A 16,598-nucleotide genomic window follows, 5' to 3' on the forward strand; every position below is an offset into this window, starting at 1 on the left:
AGCAGTAAACGATGTTTAAACTTTATGAACCTTTTCAAAGATTACCGCGTAATCCACTAGCGAAGTAACTTTATCCAGAGTACCACAGCACATAGTTGCTATACATCTTCAGTTAGCTAACTAGCTAGCTAACAAATAACCCTAGCAACCTGTTGATTGATAAACTGGCTACGCGAGTTGTTGATGTTAGCTAGCTAGCTAACGTTAGCGTGTGCAAATGACAGCCACCAATGTTTAACAACAACGACGAGGATCTTGTCGAAGATGTGGCCAGTTTAAGGAATCAATTGCGATTGACGGAGATTAGTTTGCAAAGTTTGGGAGAACAATTAAGGTAAGCGACGCTAACTTGCTGCTAGGTGTCAATATAACGTTACATGGCTAACTTGATTTCCCCACTTTAGTCACAGGTAGGTGCAAGTCAATGTAACTTCCTCACGCACATAGCCCAATTGACTAACAGACTGTTAGGTCCTCTGAAAGTCCAACAGGTGTAGCACTTACTTTGACATGCCTTTTTGCCATCCTCCAAGTCACTCAGGACATGAGAGTCACAGTGAGCGGTCTGAGAGGAGTTTAGTACATGGGTTGCCAGGTCTTCTGTCCCTAGAGGACCTACAGCGGCCTGATGTCCCACATCCTCCACCTGACAACCCAAGTCTTGAGAGACCCCTCCACAGAAGTAGGACAGCTGAGAGACAGGCCTGTGAAAGCCTACCCAGTACTGACTCCAGGGTGAGAGAGACAGCCATTTTATTTACAGATGGACTGGTCTATGTTACTGTATGTGTATGGTCATTTGTACACTAACTCTGTAGCTATAATGTCACAGACTTTGTCTGTTTGCTTGACAATCTGAGTTGAGTGTGTTTCTTGTCTTTGATGTTTGTGTGTGTTGGGTTTGTGGTTCATGTCTTAACCTGTCTATACCTCTGTATCCATCAGTGCTCCTCGTCTAGGGCAGTGGAGATGGAGGTTGCCCCCCTCAGGAAGAAGCTAGGCTGCCTGCGTCAGGAGAACGCCTCCCTGGCTCTGGAGAACAGACAGCTCATCAGTGACCTGGAGGCGACCCAGATTGAACTGGCCAGCTCTAAAACCAAGGTACTAAGTGAGAACAACCATGCATGTAAAGATCATTGACATTCACTAGGAGAGATGCTAAATGGTCGGTGTATCTGCTCTTTCTTCAGGCCCGTCTCCTGGGCTCCACAGTAGGGGCTAAGACCTCCAGTGTGACCGTCATGAGGGAGCAGATCCTGGGCTTGGAGGCTGAGGTGGAGGCCCAGGCCAAAGAACTCCGGTCAGTAGGCATATTTTTTTTATTGCTGTGTCTTTAAATGTAAGATTATAATTAAGTCTCACTGAATTTGTATTTTCCAATATCTTTTTCAGAATGAAAATAGAACTGAATTGGATGTTGTTGTTGACTTGTTGTTGATTTAGGACTGCAGAGTTGAAGGCAGAGCAGAGCCAGCAGGCAGCAACCCAAAGTGACAGACAGGTAGTCGAAATCAGAGACGAACTGAGCATGCTCAGAACAGAGCTTACCGACACAACCAGACAAGGAAAACGGTAACACTTGGCACTTGTTTCCCCTTGCATTAATTTGTTTTAGCTTTGATCCTCCCCATCTAAAATAATTTGTCCCCTATTGTTCTCAATTGATTTTGTTACTGGTATTCTAGGATGTTCCTTCAGGTCCTTTGTGCCCCGGACATAGGCAACAATCCAACTAAGGAAACACTGACACTTGTTGCTCATTCACAGGCATAACAATGTCTTATAGTGTGAAATAACGACAATGTACTGAGCTGTCTCGTTTCTTACAGAGCGGAGCAACAAAGGAACCAAGCCCTTCGCAATGCGGAGAAACTCACAGATGCTTTCAAAGACTACAAGACAAATATTTCCATTAAGCTGAAAAAGGTAACTCATTGAACCCTTACTTAGTTCAGCATAGGAAATAGTGAGTAGTGACCGACCCTTTGACCTTATGGCTCGACTGTGTTTCCAAGGTCATGGAGAGCGAGAGCAAACTGAAGGAGAGTCTCATCGTGTGTGACCGAGAGAGAGAGGAGCTGGAGAGCAAGTGCACCGTGTTGGAGAGAGCGCGAGAGGAGCAGGGCCAAACCATCAGGTGGGTGTGGGCATTATCATCAACAGGGCCTAAAATGACCACCTGCCAAATACGGGTAGAGTTGGACATTGGTGGGTAATATGTCTACTTCACCAGCCACGTTGGTGGGTGGCCAGGGCTCCACAGTGCACGCAGTTCACTCACATTTGTGAATAAAAATAATTACGTATGATCATATTTAGAGCAAAATAAATTCTGCAGTAGCTGTTTTCAAAGTATTTCTGCCTTTTTGTTTCGATTTACCACTACTTCTTACTAGTTATACATTAGTTTTAGAAACATTACAAAGCATGCGCATCTGTTTTGTTGGTGTAATTAAACCGAACAAAAATCTTTTGATTGGTGAAAAATCTGAGTGGGTGATAGATGTTAGTATCTACCTGACGTAAGTGGCTGGTGAACACAAGTTAATTTAAAGCCCTGATCATCACGGAGTTGAGTAGCTAGCTATACGGTTTGTGGTGTTAAATTGAGATTTTGGCCTACACACAATACCCCATAATGTAAAAGTGGAATTATGCTTTCAGATTTTTTTTGACCAATGAATTAAAAATGAAAAGCTGAAATGTCTTGAGTCAATAAGTATTCAACCCCTTTGTTATGGCAAGCCTAAGTAAGTTCAGTAGTAAAAATGTGCGTAACAAGACCCATAATAAGTTGCATGGACTCACTCTGTGTGCAGTAATAGTGTTTAACATGATTTTTGAATGACTACCTCATCTCTGTACCCCACACATACAATTATCTGTAAGATCCATCAGTCAAGCAGTCAATTTCAAACACAGATTCAACCTCAAAGACCAGGGAGGTTTTCCAGTGCCTCACAAAGAAGGGCACCTATTGGTAGATGGGTAAAAAAAAAAAAAAGCTGACATTGAATATCCCTTTGAGCATGGTGAAGTTATTAATTACACTTTGGATGGTGTATCAATACACCCAGTCCAGGATTTCCATTAGCCGGTAGTAGCCAACCTTTGTCCAATATTGTTTTTTGGAAAACCCCATAAATAATAATAATACCCCCCAAAAAATCCTATTTCCAAATAATGCTTTTTAGCCTATTCATTGGTGGAAATACCAGTCGATGGAAATATTTCTGTTTTTTGAATGGGCATGCTTATCAGTCTTTCAGGGAATTTCAATAAGCTTTGTGGAATTAAATTAGGTTGTGTGTACGGTATTCGTTATGCATCTTATTTATCACACGCGCACAGCATACAGATACAGAGTGGAACATTTGAGCTGCTGGAGCATCTTGTTGTTCTTCCAAGACAACTGGGAACTCTGAAATATACAAATTCCGATTTGGATGACCGTTCAAATCAAATCTTATTTGTCACATAACACATGGTTAGCAGATGTTAATGCGAGTGTAGCGAAATGCTTGTGCTTCTAGTTCCGACAATGCAGTAATAACCAACGAGTAATCTAACCTAACAATTTTTCACAACAGCTACCTTCTACACACAAGTGTAAAGGGAAAAATAATATGTACATAAAGATATATGAATGAGTGATGGTACAGAACGGCATGGGCAAGATGCAGTAGATGGTATCGAGTACAGTATATACATATGAGATGAGTAATGTAGGGTATGTAAACATATAAAAGTGGCATTGTTTAAAGTGGCTAGTGATACATGTATTACATAAAGATGGCAAGATGCAGTAGGTGGTATAGAGTACAGTATATACATAGGAGATGAGTAATGTAGGGTATGTAAACATTATATTAAGTGGCATTGTTTAAAGTGGCTAGTGATACATTTTTTACATACATTTTTCCATTATTAAAGTGGCTGGAGTCGTGTCAGTATGTTGGCAGCAGTCACTCATTGTTAGTGGTGGCTGTCTAACAGTCTGATTGCCTTGAGATAGAAGCTGTTTTTCAGTCTCTCAGTCCCTGCTTTGATGCACCTGCACTGACCTCGCTTTCTGGATGATAGCGGGTTGAACAGGCAGTGGCTCGTGACATCGGGTGGTGTAGGTGTCCCTAAGAGCAGCCCCCGGTGATGCGTTGTGTAGACCTCACTACCCTCTGGAGAGCCTTACGGATGTGGGTGGAGCAGTTGCCGTACCAGGCGGTGATACAGCCCGACAGGATACTCTCGATTGTGCATCTGTAAACGTTTGTGAGTGCTTTTGGTGACAAACCAAATTTCTTCAGCCTCCTGAGGTTGAAGAGGTGCTGCTGCGCCTTCTTCACCACACTGTCTGTGTGGGTGGACCAATTGTTTGTCCGTGATGTGTACGCCGAGAACCTAAAAACTTTCTACCCTCTCCACTACTGTCCCGTCAATGTGGATAGGGGGGTGCTCCCTCTGCTGTTTCCTTAAATCCATGATCATCTCCTTTGTTTTGTTGACGTTGAGCGTGAGGTTATTTTCCTGACACCACACTCCGATGGCCCTCACCTTCTCCCTCTAGGCCGCCTCGTCGTTGTTGGTAATCAAGCCTACAACTGTAGTGTCATCTGCAAACTTGATGATTGAGTTGGAGGCGTGCGTGGCCACGCAGTTGTGGGTGAACAGGGAGTACAGGAGAGGGCTCAGAACGCACCCTTGTGGGGCCCCAGTGTTGAGGATCAGCGGGGTGGAGATGGGGTTACCTACCCTCACCACCTGGGGGCGGCCCGCCAGGAAGTCCAGTACCCAGTTGCACAGAGCGGGGTCGAGACCCAGGGTCTCGAGCTTGATGACGAGTTTGGAGGGTACTATGGTGTTAAATGCTGAGCTGTAGTCGATGAACAGCATTCTCACATAGATATTCCTCTTGTCCAGATGGGTTAGGGCAGTGTGGTTGAGATTGCGTCGTCTTTGGACCTATTGGGACGGTAAGCAAATTGGAGTGGGTCTAGGGTGTCAGGTAGGGTGGAGGTGATATGGTCCTTGACTAGTCTCTCAAAGCACTTCATGATGACGGAAGTGAGTGCTACGGGGCGGTAGTCGTTTAGCTCAGTTACCTTAGCTTTCTTGGGAACAGGAACAATGGTTGCCCTCTTGATGTGGGGACAGCAGACTGGAATAAGGATTGATTGAATATGTCCGTAAACACACCAGCCAGCTGGTCTGCGCATGCTCTGAGGACTCGGCTGGGGATGCCGTCTGGGCCTGCAGCCTTGCGAGCGAGGGTTAACACGTTTAAATGTTTTACTCACGTCGGTTGCAGTGAAGGAGAGACCGCAGGTTTTGGTAACGGACCGTGTCAGTGGCACTGCATTGTCATCAAAGCGAGCAAAGAAGTTGTTTAGTCTGTCTGGGAGCAAGACATCGTAGTCCGCGACGGGGCTGGTTTTCTTTTTGTAATCCGTGATTGACTGTAGACCCTGCCACATACCTCTTGTGTCTGAGCCATTGAATTGCGACTCTACTTTGTCTCTATACTGACGCTTAGCTTGTTTGATTGCATTGCGGAGGGAATAGCTTCACTGTTTTTATTCAGTCATATTTCCGGTCACTTTGCCCTGGTTAAAAGCAGTGGTTCGCGCTTTCAGTTTTGCGATAATGCTGCCATCGATCCACGGTTTCTGGTTTGGGAATGTTTTAATAGTTGCTGTGGGTACGACATCGCCTATGCACATGCTAATGAATTCGCTCACCGAATCAGCGTATTCGTCAATGTTGTTGTTTGACGCAATGCGGAACATATCCCAATCCACGTGATCGAAGCAATCATGACGCGTGGAATCAGATTGGTCGGACTAGCGTTGACGAGACCTGAGCGCGGGCGCTTCTTGTTTTAGTTTCTGTCTGTAGGCTGGAAGCAACAAAATGGAGTCGTGGTCAGCTTTTCCGAAAGGAGAGCGGGGGTTAGAATAACAATGATCCAGGGTTTTACCAGCCCTGGTAGCACAATCGATATGCTGATAGAATTTAGGGAGTCTTGTTTTCAGATTAGCCTTGTTAAAATCACCAGCTACAATGAATGCAGCCTCAGGATATGTGGTTTCCAGTTTACATAGAGTCAAATAAAGTTTGTTCAGGGCCATCGATGTGTCTGCTTGGGGGATGGATATATGCGGCTGTGATTATAATCGAAGAGAATTCTCTTGATAGATACTGCGGTCGACATTTGATTGTGAGGAATTCTAAGTCAGGTGAACAGAAGGACTTCCTGTATGTTGTTATCATCACACCACGTCTCGTTAATCATAAGGCATACCCCCCCCCACCCCTCTTCTTACCAGAAAGATGTTTGTTTCTGTTGGTGCGATGCGTAAAGAAACCAACTGTCTGTACCGACTCCGATAGCGTCTCTCGAGTGAGCCATGTTTCCGTGAAGCAAAGAACGTCGTTGTTTTGGTTCGCGGGCTGGGATCCGATCTATTGTCCCGGGTGGTGGGCAAAACACAGGATCCGCTTCGGGGAAATTCGTATTCCTGGTCGTAATGATGGTGAGTTGACGTTGCTCTTATATCCAGTAGTTGCTCCCGACTGTATGTAATAAAACCTAAGATTACCTTGGGTACCAATGTAATAAATAACACGTAAAAAAAATTAAAATACTGCATAGTTTCCTAGGAACGCGAAGTGAGGCGGACAATATTTTCCCAATCAGAGCACGCCCCCCCAGTTCCCAGTTGCCTTGAACGCACTGAAGTCGGAAGTCTGAGATTTCCGAGTTCCCAGTTGCTTTGAACACGCCATTGAACGGTTACGTTAAGGCAGGCTGTCACACACCATTGCAATGAGCTGGAGGCAGTATGCATTTTGAAGAGTAGCGCAGTGGTCTAAGGCATTGCATCTCAGTGCTAGAAGCTTCACTACAGACCCTGGCTTGATTCCAGGCTGTATCACAACCGGGTCGTGATTGGGAGTCCCATAGGGCAGCGCACAATTGGCCCAGCATCGTCCAGGTTAGGGTTAGGCCGTCGTTGTAAATAAGAATTTGCCTAGTTAAATAAAGGTTAAAGAAATATTTTAAAAAATGGTTTGAAACCTGAACGTTTTAATGCATGGAATGAGGCATTTTTTGCCTCGCTTCAAAGTAGCCTATTAGATATCCTCTCTTTCTAAATTTCAACTCTTGTCACATGATACCGCTCGCGTGCAATGCCCTTTTGACAACTGTGTTCCCTCTAAATGCATTATGGAACGAAGATTTGTGTGTAGCCTACTGCCTTGTGAGCTTTGCTGCGCATACAATGTGAAGAAATAATAGTTTATCAACATTTTAAGCTAAACTTTCTGATCTGTTGGATCAGACTCATTGCTTTTTTCATTCTATTTTTTCAAAATGTAGCCTTGGTTGTTTGAATTTGGGATCTATCGTCCCACGACTGTCCCAAAGTCTGTTTGGAATAGGCTATTTCTTTCTTGACAAGCTGACCAATAGAATAGGTAGCCTAAACTTTTCTACTAAAGTAGATTGACATAGGTGAGTGATTTTGCTGTTTGTTACTCGTCTTGTTGGCTCAGAATTCGGTAAGAAAGCCTGCATATCGTTGTATCCTCGATTTACATGTTCTGTTAAAACCTCTAAAGGAACCTCCCCTTTTTTCAGTTTTCGCCTAAAATGACATACCCAAATCTAACTGCCGGTAGCTCAGGACCTGAAGCAAGGATATGCATATTCTTGATATCATTTGAAAGGAAACATTTTTACGTTTGTGGAAATGTTAAATTAATGTAGGAGAATATAACATATTATATATGTTAAAAGATAATACAAAGAAAAAAAACTAAAGGCCATAATGACTTATGCCAGCAATTTAGATTTTGACCACTAGATGGCAGCAGTGTACACTACCATTCAAAAGTTTGGGTCACTTGAAAACATACATGAAATGAGTTGCAACATGCATAGGAAATATTGTCAAGATGTTGACAAGGTTATAAATAATGATTTTTACTTGAAATAATAATTGTGTCCTTCAAATTTAGCTTTTGTCAAAGAATCCTCAATTTGCAGCAATTACAGATGGGGACTTCTTACGGTCAAGCAGTTCCCACAACAGATCAATAGGGTTGCGATCCAGTGACTGTGCAGGCCATAGACAGAATACCAGCTGACTGCTTCTTCCCTAAATAGTTATTGCATAGTTTGGAGCTGTGGTTTGGGTCATTGTCCTGTTGTTGAAGGAAATTGGCTCCAATTAAGCGCCGTCCACAGGGTGTTGCAAAATGGAGTGATAGCCTTCCTTCTTCAAGATCCCCTATACCCTGTACAAATCTCTCACTTTACCACCACCAAAGCACCCCCCAGACCATCACATTGCCTCCATCATGCTTGACAGATGGCGTCAAGCAGTCCTCTAGCATCTTTTCATTTTTTCTGCATCTCACGAATGTTCTTCTTTGCGATCCGAACATCACAAACTTAGATTATTCTGTCCATAACACTTTTTTCCAATCTTCCTGTGTCTGTTCTTTTCCCATCTTAATCTTTTTGTTTTATTGGCCAGTCTGAGATATGGCTTTTTCTTTGCAACTCTGCCTAGAAGGCCAGCATCCCGGAGTCGCCTCTTCACTGTTGACGTTGAGACGGGTGTTCTGCGGGTACTATTTAATGAAGATGCCAGTTGAGGACTTGTGAGGCGTCTATTTCTCAAACAAGACACTCTAATGTACTTATCCTCTTGCTCAGTTGTGCACCGAGGCCTCCCACTCTTTCTATTCTGGTTAGAGCCAGTTTGCGCTGTTCTGTGAAGGGAGTAGTACATAGCGTTGTATGAGATATTCAGTTTCTTGGCAATTTCTCGCATGGAATAGCCTTAATTTCTCAGAAGAAGAGTAGACTGACAAGTTTCAGAGGAAAGGTCTTTGTTTCTGGCCATTTTGAGCCTGTAATTGAACTCACAAATGCTGATGCTTCAGATACTCAACATGTCGAAAGAAGGCCAGTTTTATTGCTGCTTTAATCAGAACAACAGTTTTCAGCTGTGCTAACATCATTGCAAAAGGGTTTTATAATGATCAAGTAGCCCTTTAAAATTATACATTTGGATTAGCTAACACAATGTGCCAATGGAACACAGGAGTGATGGTTGCTGATAATGGGCCTCTGTCTGCCCTTTCCAGCTACAATAGTCATTTACAACATTAACAATGTCTACACTGTATTTGTGATCAATTGTGATCAACTGTATTTGTGATCATTATTTTAATGGACAAAAAATGTGATTTTCTTTCAAAAACAAAGAAACGTGTAAGTGACCCCAAACTTTTGAACTGTAGTGTACAGTTGAAGTCAGAAGTTTACATACACTTAGGTTGGAGTCATTAAAACTAGTTTATTAACCACTCCACCAATTTCTTGTTAACAAACTATAGTTTTGGCAAGTCGGTTAGGACATCTACTTTGTGCATGACACAAGTAATCTTTCCAACAATTGTTTACTGACAGTTTATTTCACTTATAATTCACTGTATCACAATTCCAGTGGGTCAGAAGTTTACATACACTAAGTTGACTGTGCCTTTAAACAGCTTTGAAAATTCCAGAAAATGTCATGGCTTTAGAAGCTTCTGATAGGCTAATTGACATAATTTGAGTCAATTGTAGGTTTACCTGTAGATATATTTCAAGGCTTACCTTCAAACTCAGTGTCTGGTTCATCCTTGGGAGCAATTTCCAAACACCTGAAGGTACCACGTTCATCTGTACAAACAATAGTACGCAAGTATAAACATCATGGGACCACGCAGTCGTCATACCGCTCAGGAAGGAGACACGTTCTGTCTCCTAGAGATGAACATACTTTTGTTCGAAAAGTGTAAATCAATCCCAGAACAACCGCAATAAACCATTTGAAGATGATGGAGGAAACAGGTACAAAAATATCTATAATCCACAGTTAAACGAGTCTAATATCGACATAACGTGAAAGGCCGCTCAGCAAGGAAGAAGCCACTGCTCCAAAACCACCATAAAATAGCCAGACTACGGTTTGCAACTGCATATGGGGACAAAGATTGTACTTTTTTGGAGAAATGTCCTCTGGTCTGATGAAACAAAAATAGAACTGTTTGGCCATAATGACCATCGTTATGTTTGGAGGAAAAGTGGGGAGGCTTGCAAGCCGATGAACACCATCCCAACAGTGAAGCATGGAGGTGGCAGCATCATGTTGTGGGGGTGCTTTGCCTCAGGAGGGACTGGTGCATTTCACAAAATAGATGGCATCATGAGGGAAGGAAATGATGTGGATATATTGAAGCAATATCTCAAGACATCAGTCAGGAAGTTCAAGCTTGGTTTCAAATGGGTCTTCCAAATTGACAATGACATTCTTCTAAAGTTGTGGCAAAATGGCTTAGGGACAACAAAGTCAAGGTATTGGAGTGGCCATCACAAAGCCCTGACCTCAACCCTATAGAAAATGTGTGGGCTGAACTGAAAAAGCGTGTGTGAGCAAGGAAGCCTACAAACCTGACTCAGTTACACAATTTCTGTCAGGAGGAATGGGCCAAAATTCACCCAACTTATTGTGAGAAGCTTGTGGAATGCTACCCGAAACATTTCACCCAAGTTAAACAATTGAAAGGCAATGCTACCAAATACGAATTGAGTGTATGTAAACTTCTGACCCACTGGGAATGTGATGAAAGAAATAAAAAATAATTCTGTCTACTATTATTCTCACATTTCACATTATTAAAATATTGTGGTGATCCTAAGACATGGATTTTTTATTAGGATTAAATGTCAGGAATTGTGAAAAACAGTTTTTTAAATGTACTTGGCTAAGGTGTATGTAAACTTCTGACTTCAACTGTATATGCAACGTTTTAGACTGATCGTTGCATTTCTGTTCAAAATGTTGTTTCAAGACTGACTAAATGTGGCTAATTGGTTTATTAATTCATTTTCAAGTTCATAACTGTGCACTCTCAAACAATAGCATGGTATCTTTTCACTGTAATAGTGACTGTTATTTGGGCAGTACAGTTAGATTAACAAGAATGTCAGCTTTCTGTCAATATCAGATATTTCTATGTCCTGGGAGATGTTCTTGTTACTTACATCTTCAGGCTAATGTGATTAGCATATGTTAGCACAACCGTCCCGCAGGGGACCCATCGATCCTGTAGAGGTTTTAATTAATATGAATTACCATATTCTAAGTGTCATTTCTGTCATTCTGAGCAATGTAGGTGGATGCCCTAATCAGGGGTCTGGTACATTTCTCAAATGTCAGGCAAATTTAAAATGTCAAGCGCCACATTTTCCTAACGGAAACCCTGCCCCAGTCAGTACAAAGATACAGGCGTCCTTCCAAACTCAGTTGCTGGAGAGGAAGAAAACTGCTCAGGGATTTCACCATGAGGACAATTGTGACTTTAAAAAGTTCATGTCTGTGAGAGGAGAACTGAGGATGGATCAACAACGTTGTAATTACACCACAATACTAACCTATTTGACAGAGTGAAAAGAAGGAAGCCTGTACAGAAAACAAATATTACAAAACATGAAATCTGTTTGCAACGGGGCACTAATGTATACTGCAAAAAATGTGGCAAAGCAATTCACTTTTTGTCCTGTATACAAAGTGTTGTGTTTGGGGCAAATCCAATACAACACATTACTGAGTACCATAGTCCATATTGTCATGCGTAGTGGCGGCTGCATCATGTTATGGGTATGCTTGTAATCATTAAGGACTGGGGAGTTTTTCAGGATAAAAAAGACATGGAATGAATCTATGCACAGGTAAAATCCTGGAGGAAAACTTGGTTCATTTTGCTTTCTACCAGACACTAGGAGCTGAATTCACCTTTCAGCAGGACAAAAACCTGAAACACAAGTTGCTTACCAAGAAGAGCGTGAATGTTTCTGAGTGGCCGATTTACAGTTTTGACTTAAATTTACTTGAAAGTCTATGGCAAGACCTACAAATGTTTGTCTAGCCAATCAACAACCAATTTGACAGAGCTTGACATTTTTTTTAAAGAATAATGGGAAAATATATAGGAAGATGGCGCCGGAGGGGATGGCTGCTGTTTTATTGGCTCTTAACCAACCGTGCTATTTTGTTTGTTTTTTTACATTGTTAAACATATTTTGTTCATAATGATGCTGCTACTGTCTCTTATGACCGAAAAGAGCTTCTGGACATCACAACAGTGATTATTCACCTCGAATTGGACGAAGAATCTTTCTTTAATGAGACGGGCGGGAAGGGTATACTCCAAACACCTGAACAGGCCCTCATCCCCATCATTTGCAGGAGAAAGAAACAGAGATTTCACAGAAAGAGATCGGGGTACCTTGTGAGGATCAGGCGACAAGTGGCTAATCTGCCGCTGCCATCTGTACTGTTAGCTAACATTCATTTGGTGGAAAATAATTGGGACAAAATTTCCTACCAATGGGACATTAATAACTGTAGTATCTTATGTTTCACCAAGTCGTGACTGAACGACGACATTAATATCATACAGCTGGTGGGTTATCCACACTATCGTCTGGATAGAACAGCAGCCTCTGGTAAGACACGGGGCTATGCATATGCATATTTGTAAACAACAGCTGGTGCACGATATCTAAGGAAGTCTCAGCTGTTGCTCGCCTGAGGTAGAGCATCTCATGATAAGCTGTAGACCACACTATCTACCTAGAGAGTTTTCAGTGTATTTTTCCTAGCTGCCAACATTCCACCACAGACTGATGCTGGCACTAAAACCGCACTCAATGAGCTGTATACCGCCATAAGCAAACAGGAAAACGCTCATCCAGAGGCGGCGCTCCTAGTGGCCGGGGACTTTAATGCAGGGACATTTAAATCAGTTTTACCTCATTTCTATCAGCATGTTAAATGTGCAACCAGAGGGGGACTAAACACCTCCCTCTGCAACTAGATCCTGTTTTTGCTGATGGGCCGCTCCCAGGTGGTAAGGATAAGTAACAACACATCCGCCACGCTGATCCTCAATATGGGGGCCCCACAGGGGTGCGTGCTCAGCCCCCTCCGGTACTCCCTGTTCACTCATGACTGCACGGCCAGGCACGACTCCAACACCATCATTAAGTTTTCCGATTACACAACAGTGGTAATAGGCCTGATCACCGACAACGATGAGACAACCTATAGGGAGGAGGTCAGAGACCTGACTGTGTGGTGCAAGGACAACAACCTCTCCCTCAATGTGATCAAGACAAAGGAGATGATTGTGGACTACAGAAAAAGGAGGACCGTGCATGCCCCCATTCTCACCGACTGGGCTGTAGGGGAGCAGGTGGAGAGCTTCAAGTTCCTTGGCGTCCACATCACCAACAAACTAACATGGTCCAAGCACACCAAGACAGTCGTCAAGAGGGCACGACAAAGCCTATTCCCCCCTTAGGAGATTGAAAAGATTTTGCATAGGTTCTCAGATCCTCAAAAAGTTTTACAGCTGCACCATCGAGAGCATCCTGACTGGTTGCATCACTGCCTGGTATGGCAACTGCTCGGCCTCCGACTGCAAGGCACTACTGAGGGTAGTGCATATGGCCCAGTCCATCACCGGGCCCAAGCTTCCTGCCATCCAGGACTTCAAAACCAGGCGGTGTTAGAGAAAGGCCCTAAAAATTGTCAGACTCCAGCCACCCTACCTCACGGCAAGCGGTACCGGAGCACCAAGTCCCCCCTTCTACGCTGCTGCTACTCTATTATTGTCTGTGCATAGTCACTTTAATAACTTTACCTACATGTACATATTACCTCGACACTGGTGCCCCCTCACACTGACTCTGTACCGGTACCCCCTGTATATAGCCTCGCTGTTGTTATTTACTGCTGCTCTTTAATTATTTGTTATTCTTATGTCTTACTTTTTGGGGAGTATTTTCTTTAAAACTGCATTGTTGGTTAAGGGCTTGTATGTAAGCATTTCACTGTAAGGTTGTTGTATTCGGCCATGTGACAAATACCACTTTTTTTATATTGGCAAATATTGCACAATCCTGGTGTGGAAAGCTCTTAGAGACTTACCCTGAAAGACTCAGTTCTAATCTCTGCCAAAGCTGATTCTACAAAGTATTGACTCTGGTGTGAATACTTATGTAAATTAGTTATTGCTGTATTTAATATATTTGCAAACATGCTTTTTCTTTGTAATTATGTGGTGTTGTTTTACACACTATCTATTGAATCCATTTTGATTTCAGACTTCAGACTTCAGATTTCAGACAAACACAACAAAATGTGGAATAAGTCAAGGGGTATGAATACTTTCTGAATGCCCTGTATGTCATTGAAACCATCTCTTTAGTGAGCTGAAGGAGGAGGTCACCCAGGCGCGCACACTCAACACAAAAACCTTTGAGCTCCAGGGACGTCTGGAGGAGGCTGCCCAGCGGGCCTCGCGGCTGGAGATGGAGCTGGGGGAGCGGGCCTTGGCGGCCAGGGAGCTGACCTCTCTCCACAGGGAGACGGAGGACCTCCGGGCCCTTACCCAGTGCCAGGAACACAGGCTGGTCCAATGCCAGAGAGAGGCCCAGCAGAGCCTGGCTGAATTAGCTAGTCTGGAGAGTATATTGGCTTTGCTGCACCTCCGAGAGGTATGGAGGATTGGGGACATGCGCACGTACACGCACGTACGTTGACACGTACAGTCACTCACATTCAGACATATATTTATATGCACAAAAACAGACAGTCAACTTGGGGTGATAGGGAGATACTTATTTAGCCACTTGATGGCGTTGTGTTGTTACAGGGGGATGAGGGACCTCTCTGTGTGAAGCCCTGTATGCTGCTCCCAGTGGATTATACAGGAATGACAGACCCACTCAGACCCAAGCCAGGTGTGTGTGCAGTACAACCGAATCACAGGCGGCTGGTGGCACATTCATTGGGGAGGAAAGGAATTGATGTAATGGTATCACAAGTTTGATACCATCCCATTCTCGCCATTATTATGAGCCGTCCTCCCTTCACCAGCCTCCTGTGAACCAGATGTGTGTCTTTTTACTGAGTTGATGTATTTATTTGGTTGCCTATGGTTGTTGGGCTGTGTGATTATTTTGTATTTATCTCGTTCTCTTCTACCTACCCCCTTTTCCAATCTATCCACCCCCCCCCTCACTCCTCCAGGTGAGCGATACCAGCAGCTGCTCCCAGTGCTTCAGGCGGTGGAGGCGGAGCGGGGCAGACAGAGCTCCCTGGCCTCCAGGCTCCAGGAGAGGCTGTCTAAAGCCCAGGAGGAAGTCTCCTCCCTGCACAGCTCCATGGCCCAGAGGGCCTCCCACTACCAGCAGGTCCACAGCGAGCTGCTCCAGAGGGCCAGCCTGGCTACCGATGCCGAGAAGGAGGTGAGGAGAGTGAGTGGGGAAGGGGAGAGGTGTGCCGAGTACCAAAAACCCCAAGCCACTAGCTTCTTCCCTTATCCCCTTCTGGGTTTGCAGATGTGTAGTGAAGGGATAAGGGTAATAGGGATGGCTTCATCTGCCCTTCCAGTGGACATAGCTTCTTTCAGATCTGCCAACACAGATGGACTAGAGCTTGTGTGTGTGTGTGTGTGTGTGCGTGTGTGCGTGTGTGCGTGCGTGCGTGTTAGGCTGCGTGTATCTGACGTGTGAGTCGTATTTGTTGAATTCTGACCGTCACCTCACGGTGGTCTTGCTGTCCTGCTATAGTTGAAGAAGAAGAGTGCCCGTGTGGCGGCTCTGGAGAAACAGCTGCAGGAGAAGAGCTCTGCCTACTCACTGGCCGCTCTGAAGAACACTCAGCTGGAGCAGGAGCTGCTGGTACACACACACACACACACACACACACACGTCACATTAAGTGACTCATAAAGCATGCTCATTGTTATGAGGTACTCTCTTTCTCTCTCTCTCTTTCTCTCATCCCAGGAGAAGGCCAGTGCTATCCAGCACTACCAGTCTGTGATGACCAAGAAGCAGAGGGACTTCCAACAGGCTCTGGACAAAAGTAAAAAGGCCCGTGCTGACCAGTGCAAGGAACTGCAGGACAGAGTGGAACTGGTGAGTCTCGTGTTTGTGTGTGGATTGATTCATTGCACTGTCTTTCTTCCTCATTCTTATGTACAGTTCCTGATTCATCGTCAACTTCCTATGCCGCTTTATCGTTGACTTTTTTGGGGGCCAGACAGTCTCCCTCTTCCTTCTCTCATTTCCTCTATTTTCTAGGAACTGTACAAATAATGGAATCAAGCAAAAGTAAAAAATAAAAATAAAAACATGTCGTTGTGGGCTCTCTCGGTAGTAGTGGCTTTCTCCCTTTTTATCTCTTTGCCTCTGTCCCTCTCTCCCTCTCTTGCTCCTTCCCTGTCTCCAGCTGCAGTTGTCTCTGGACCAGAACCGGGCACAGGTCTCAGAGCTGGAGCAAGCTGTGTGTTGTGCCCAGAGGGAGAGACACGAGGCCCAGAGCACAGCCCACCTATTGCAGGTCTCCCTGGACCAGCTCACACAGGTCAGAACCACCGCAGCTATACAGTTTCATCCTACACATCCTCTCAGGAACCACTACTATGTAACTGGGATGCATGGCACGGCAGCCATTTTGTGCCAGAAC

At 44.2% G+C, this 16,598-nt stretch overlaps 1 protein-coding gene across 1 annotated transcript in view; it reads left to right on the forward strand.

The window, feature by feature from the left end:
- Positions 1-16,598, forward strand: part of LOC139387567 (coiled-coil domain containing 18) — a 29,752-nt gene continuing 13,154 nt past the window's right edge. The window contains exons 1-13 of the mRNA XM_071133893.1: positions 1-334; positions 534-735; positions 946-1,101; positions 1,191-1,300; positions 1,444-1,572; positions 1,830-1,926; positions 2,016-2,137; positions 14,332-14,620; positions 14,779-14,866; positions 15,156-15,373; positions 15,698-15,808; positions 15,917-16,048; positions 16,362-16,496. Coding sequence (XP_070989994.1) covers positions 231-334; positions 534-735; positions 946-1,101; positions 1,191-1,300; positions 1,444-1,572; positions 1,830-1,926; positions 2,016-2,137; positions 14,332-14,620; positions 14,779-14,866; positions 15,156-15,373; positions 15,698-15,808; positions 15,917-16,048; positions 16,362-16,496 — 1,893 coding nt within the window. The 5' untranslated portion in view covers positions 1-230. The remainder of the gene's footprint in view (positions 335-533; positions 736-945; positions 1,102-1,190; positions 1,301-1,443; positions 1,573-1,829; positions 1,927-2,015; positions 2,138-14,331; positions 14,621-14,778; positions 14,867-15,155; positions 15,374-15,697; positions 15,809-15,916; positions 16,049-16,361; positions 16,497-16,598) is intronic.

Source organism: Oncorhynchus clarkii, chromosome 28 (assembly GCF_045791955.1).
Source record: "Oncorhynchus clarkii lewisi isolate Uvic-CL-2024 chromosome 28, UVic_Ocla_1.0, whole genome shotgun sequence".
Taxonomy (NCBI): domain Eukaryota; kingdom Metazoa; phylum Chordata; class Actinopteri; order Salmoniformes; family Salmonidae; genus Oncorhynchus; species Oncorhynchus clarkii.